The following is a 6,000-nucleotide window of genomic DNA, read 5'->3' as shown; positions in this document are numbered from 1 at the left end:
TCTTTAACGTGCACCTAAATCTAAGTACACAGGTGTTTTCGCATTTCGCCCCCATGTATTCATTAGTTTAGAAACAACTAAAACCTAGTGTTTTATGTGTCAAAGCCACAATGACATTATGAGGCACGCCATCGGACTCCAGATTAATTTTGACCACCTGAGGTTCTCTAACATGCATCCAATACACAGCACACAAGTGTTTTGCATTCCACCCCCGTCAAAACACAGCCTCTGTGGCTAGGATCTAACTCGTAAACTTGAGCTCAGGAGTGCAATACCATAGCCAGTTGATTAAGCAGTTTGCTCACATGTGTTCTACAAGTACAAGAACGGGGAGGGCAGCCAACTTGAAATTATACATGCTAACTTCTTAATCTACATGAAACTTCATAGCCTCAACTGTGCACTGACAAGACACTCGGTGACTTGGTAGACGTTTAATGGAAAACGCCTGCAGGTACAGAGAGGGTACAACATGGCACAGAAGCCCATCCAGTAACAAGTGTTGTCCAACACAGCAGTGTATGAAGAATGGTGCCATGAAATGATTTCTAAACACCTCTAGCCGGAGGCAAAACAACATGCAAGAGAAAAAAGAAAGGGGGGGGGGGGGGACATCTCCAGAGGGTATTGTACACTGCAAATGGGACCATGGGTCCTCTTCAGTAAGCATCCTCTTTGAGGCGACCTCCATCTCCCTCTGAAACAAACCGTTTGCGTCCCCTGAAAAGAGAAAGTTCAAAAATGTTCCTATGCCATCACCACAAAAGACTGTTTTTCAATTTTCTGTAATTTGCTTCCCATACAAGAAATATGGCAAGTTTTGATGTTTATCTGCACTGAGATCCATAAATAAGCTATAAACTATACATTATCAGCGACAAAAACCTACGGAGAGTATCTACGCCATGACATTGGTGAACACATCAAACTGAGCCATCTGCATGCAACATTTGCGTGTACAGTCCAGAATACATGATACTTCAGCAAGTGGCTTCCAGTACAATTATGCAATGGTGAAAAGTATGTTCGATGTTAGATAGATGTAAGCAGCACATGTACTTTGAGAACTTTTCATCTTAAACTATCCCTGTAGAACAAGTTTAACAGCAAGTCAAGACTTGCTATGCCCTAAGATTATCACGTTTCCTTCATTGCAGATTGCATCTCTTTGTTCTAGGACGTATACCTTAGACTTGCAAAATTTTTTCCTGCATTTAAGATACAAAGACAGTGTAAACAGCTTGTGATAAAGGACTGCTTCCCCACAAAAGAATCCAGGCAAAAAACACCAACACAAGCTAAGAAAATCAAAGAGGGGGAGAGAAAAAAAACTGCATATCACAACATAGTATGAACCACTGGCTGTGTCTAACAGGCGTGTGATTAGCTTCTAGTGCTGTGCCCTTCATCAATTCACTATTAAAGGGACACTAAAGTGAATTTCAATATTGGAGAGCCAAGTCTATAAAATCCGGAAAGAGTCAACAGCTAAGGACTCCATTGGTGCTACTAAGAACTGTTGCAATGGAACACACATCTGGCTGGTTGACACCTTAGAAGTGCAGAAGCTTGTACGAGTATGATACCCTAAGGTTGATACTTTAGTTTTGTTGACTGTGCCAACATTCAATGCAACCGTTTCCAATTCGGTTATCACAGAAAACATACTTTGTCATATTCGTACTCGTAAGAAGTCACTGCACAAGTCCCTGCAAGCAGCATGCTGATGAATGACCTGATGCCCAACCTTTTTAATGGGGTCTCCCGTGGTGCATAATCTGGACGCTAGACGAGACCTCAACTCTGCACTGAGAATTGGATTTGAAACCTTGTAACAAAGTCTCAACGTGGAGGGATGGACATGCATTTATATGTGCCAAATGAAATAGTTTAAGAGCTGTATCTTTCTTGGCACAAATAAACAATGCGCCATCTCTGAAACTGGTCTCCTATGCGCACTCGTGACAGACTTCAGTAAACAGATGAGCCATGTCAAGTGCTTTTCATGAAGGTGCCTCCCCGCCCACCTATATTCTGTTTGATGCCTAGCTAGCTAGCCAACATAACGAAGCAAGATCCAAGTCGAAGGGCGAATTGCTCAGGTAGCATCCAGTGCAACATCACCAGTATCTTGCTCATGAATGGCTTATATCATGCATTTCATGTAACTTGAATCAAACTTTAAAAATAGAGTGGTACACCTTAGACGAATGACACCAACAGTATACTGTTTGTAATTGTCTTCGGTTCCTCAGAGTATGTTTTGAAGTGACTGGTTAGCCAATTATGTTTAATCATGCAAAATTTTAGTGCACATTTTACGGAATAAGTCATATTTCAAAAACTATATAGCACGCTCAGAAATACCAAATAAAGTTGTTTGCGCGAAGTTATCTGCAGCTGGATGGCAGTACTATCAATAATGCTGTGAAGAAATGAAGCCTGCATGTCCATCGCAAAACAAGCGATCAGTAATGGTGACTTGCATACCTAAGCACCTTTGTTGTGAAGATCAAAATCCGCCACGAACCTAATGATGATGATAAATGGGTTTTATTGGCCACAAACCTAAATGATGAGATTGGCTAGCATTGAACATGGATGCAAACACACTTGTCAGCTTTCGGCACACATGCCAGTTTTGTTCTTTGGAAGCCCTATTAAGAGCTCTGCAATTTAGACGTGACAGAGTATTGATTTTTTTTTTTGCTCTCTCCATATTTCATGACCTCTCTTCAGAGCCCAGAAAAAAGAACCGCGAAAAAGATATCATGGAAAGAACCTAACTGTGTTTCCAAGCACTGACATTGCAGATAAAATTTAGGCCCTAAAACAAATGGTCAATTTGCATAAATAATTAGCTAAGTCATACTTCAAAAATAGTGTGAGTAACTTAAGAAGACTACGAAAAATATGCAACTGCTCTTATTTTTCTAAAGTGTACACTATTTTGAGAAGTTTGGTTCAAATTAATACATGAAACACTTGGTATGCCATTGTAAGTGCAGGATGTAAAAATTCATTTTACACCTTCATTAAAACCCCATTTTACTTTGGTAGCATGTGCTTAAAATCATATAGAACCTGAGCAACATAGTGTAACATATCCTATGCAAGTTTTCTGAAGCAAATTAAGTATAACATGGTCTTGAGTGTCCCATTAACACATTCACTGCAGGCAGGCTTACACTTTATTTCGTAATAAAGCGGATTCCCATACGTGACTACCATTGGTAGCTGCGGTCCACTGGCTAAGTGCACTGCGGCTCGCTGAGGACAACCACATTTGGCTTACGTTTGGCATGTAGTAGGTGCCAAAATCGGAAGTCATGGTGTCTACGTCAACATCCAAAATAAAAGTTGAACTGCGCGCCACAGTGACATATAAAAGGTGGAGCGTTGTGGGCACACCCCACTGCGCCGTAGCCTTCACAGTGCAAGGCAGAGCAGAGGTTGTGTGTGACTGCCAAGAACTCCGCTTCTGCTGAACGCATTGAAGTACCTTTTGCAGCAAAGTTTTCTGAAATAGCATATTTTTAATTCACATACCTTTCTCCACTTTGACAAAAAGTGGTTCATGGCCCCTTTAACAGAGAAATTGGGAGTGCAGTATTTACCTTCTTCAACTCATCTGTTCTCCTCAGTGGAGGTGATGCAGCTAACAATGCCATACCCACGGACAAAGAATAACAGGAGGCAAAACTATGGGCAGGTGCCAGCATGAGTCGCGATAATGTCACAGTAGGTGAGGAGGAGGTGCGGAGCTTCAGACATGGTATCACGGGTCGGCAAACAGAGGTGCAGTGCCGCTTGCAGTGCTGCAAGGAACTACTTTTGTTGTCCCTCCCGGTTTAAGCAGTGCGCAGGTGGCTGCGGTCTCTGCCGGCGCACAGCATCGTCTGCTATTGGCCGCTTGCGTTAGGTTGTCAGACGCCGCCAAAAAAGTTTAACATTAGCATGGTTTGTGCATGAGGAATTAAAAAAACTTATAGACCACTTATGTACCAGTATTTGTCCTCAAGATTTATTGTCCCTTTTCACGAAGCAGTTTGCTCTAGAGGAACGAGATGGCACTTTCAGCGGCGTGCTGCATGTTGCCTCAGCGAAAGCGCACGAATACGAAAACATTACCTCTTCTGCCCTGCTTCTGTGTGATCAAGCTGTCGGAAATGCAAACTGGGTGTTCGCTAATGTACTGTGCATAATTCACGCTGCAAAATGTGGTATGTTAAAGGGAAATCAATCTGTGTGGCCACTGCTACACAAGAACTGCCTGTGCAGCCTTTTGCAATGCACATATTTTCTCTTTAAAAAAAAAAAAAAAAAGAAAAAAGGATCACTCATACACCGGTGCTGTATTGCTAAACTCCAAAGAAAGGACTTCAACCCTGGAACGTCGGCAATTAAAATTAAAACCAAGTACCGCTTGTTACAATAGGAAGTAGCGCCGCCGCTTACTGGCATAGTACTCGCACGCGAACTAAAATCACACAAAACCTACGCCCACTCCATTGTCAACATATCAAGAATGAGTCGGTGGGTGCACACTTGAATCAATGTGCCAAAGCATGAGCAACGGCTACTACACCGACAAAACATGAATGTTTGAAGCTGAATGTTTCGTAATGGTCATCAGAGTAAGCTAGTGACTAGCGATAATACGTATTTGCTACAAGCTATTACAACATACAGAACATCTACGTTACAAGCCTTATGACCAGTAAGAATAAATCTATTACAACTGAGCACACCCGCGAGCAATCAGGCAGAAAATAAACAATCTGATAGTGACCACCCGGGGAACTTTACTGAGTCAGAAATGTGACAAGCTAAATAAATAAAGAACAAACCTTAACTTAGTGATACTGATTCAATTCATAAATGGAAAGTTAGGATAGCTTGGAATAGATCTTTAGTCCCACTTTTATCGCAAGCTCAATTTATGCTTCTCGTACCATTTGTACGAAGTGTGATGAGCTCTGAAAGCGCTTACATGTCCTTTGAAGCTGTAGCCAAATCTTCATGTGTCGTCTACCCAGTCACCCTCTACGATATCCGCCGAAGCAGAGGTTTGCAGAGCCTCACCGGCGTCATGTACATCCATTGTAAACAAAGAGGCAACGGAGACAGCCGAGGCAAGCAATGGACGCGTCACCACAATCAAACATGACAGTGCCCACGGGATCACCGTGAAAAGGGTCAATATTTACGATCACATTTTTTTCATGTTCCAATGAGAGCAAGAAACTAGCACACTTGAAAGAGCGGACAATATGCAATCATAGCCAGGTGCATAGAAAACTACGCTTAATGCTTTTTAAATTTTTAAACTTAACGAAAGATGAGAATTTGTTCTAGTTAACATGTGCCATTAAAAAATGCCGCTCAGAGTATGCGATACATACCTACTGTGCAGGGAAACAAAATGTAGTTATATTCCTGCACACAATTTGGCAGACATGGATAGACGGACCAGCAGAACAGAATGATCACTTCGCAAGTTCTGCAGTTTCTCTACTGCTTCCACTACAATGTAAGTGTTCACTATGTTAACTTCTCTAATAATCGACAATGGAACGTCAATGCTTCATCCCAAAGTGCAACAGTGGATATAAGTATTGTGCGGAACACATTCTAACTTTCAAAGCTCCAAATGACCCTTAACGACTACAAGAATAGGCGAGAGGTATTGGAAGAGAGGATTGAGAACTGAGAAAAAGCGACTAAGTCTGCGAAAAGCATTTTGTGAGCAGAATGGTTGCAAAATGAGCTCCGAACAGGCTTCCCGCGAAAGCAGCGTCAAACGAGCGAAGATGGACAGTACTTGTTAAGAGTACTATTAGGAGCTAGTGTGCTCGAACTATAGCTACCTAATGCAAGGGCAGCGTTTTGGCATCAAACAGCCCCGCAAGAGCAGATGACAAGAGCGCGCCCTGCGCTTCCCACTTTCCACGCATCTGCTGTATCGCTTCAACGAACCGTCATGTGACCATATGT

General features: G+C 42.3%; 1 protein-coding gene across 1 annotated transcript in view; it reads right to left on the bottom strand.

Moving 5' to 3' along the window:
• Positions 1-422: 422 nt before the first annotated feature.
• The window catches only part of Pdcd4 (Programmed cell death 4), a 57,928-nt gene continuing 52,350 nt past the window's right edge, over positions 423-6,000 (bottom strand). Inside the window, exon 10 of the mRNA XM_050194285.3 lies at positions 423-723. Coding sequence (XP_050050242.1) covers positions 663-723 — 61 coding nt within the window. The 3' untranslated portion in view covers positions 423-662. The remainder of the gene's footprint in view (positions 724-6,000) is intronic.

Source organism: Dermacentor andersoni, chromosome 1, assembly GCF_023375885.2.
Source record: "Dermacentor andersoni chromosome 1, qqDerAnde1_hic_scaffold, whole genome shotgun sequence".
In the NCBI taxonomy this organism is placed as follows: Eukaryota; Metazoa; Arthropoda; class Arachnida; order Ixodida; family Ixodidae; genus Dermacentor; species Dermacentor andersoni.
This window is presented reverse-complemented; position numbering and strand designations above follow the sequence as displayed.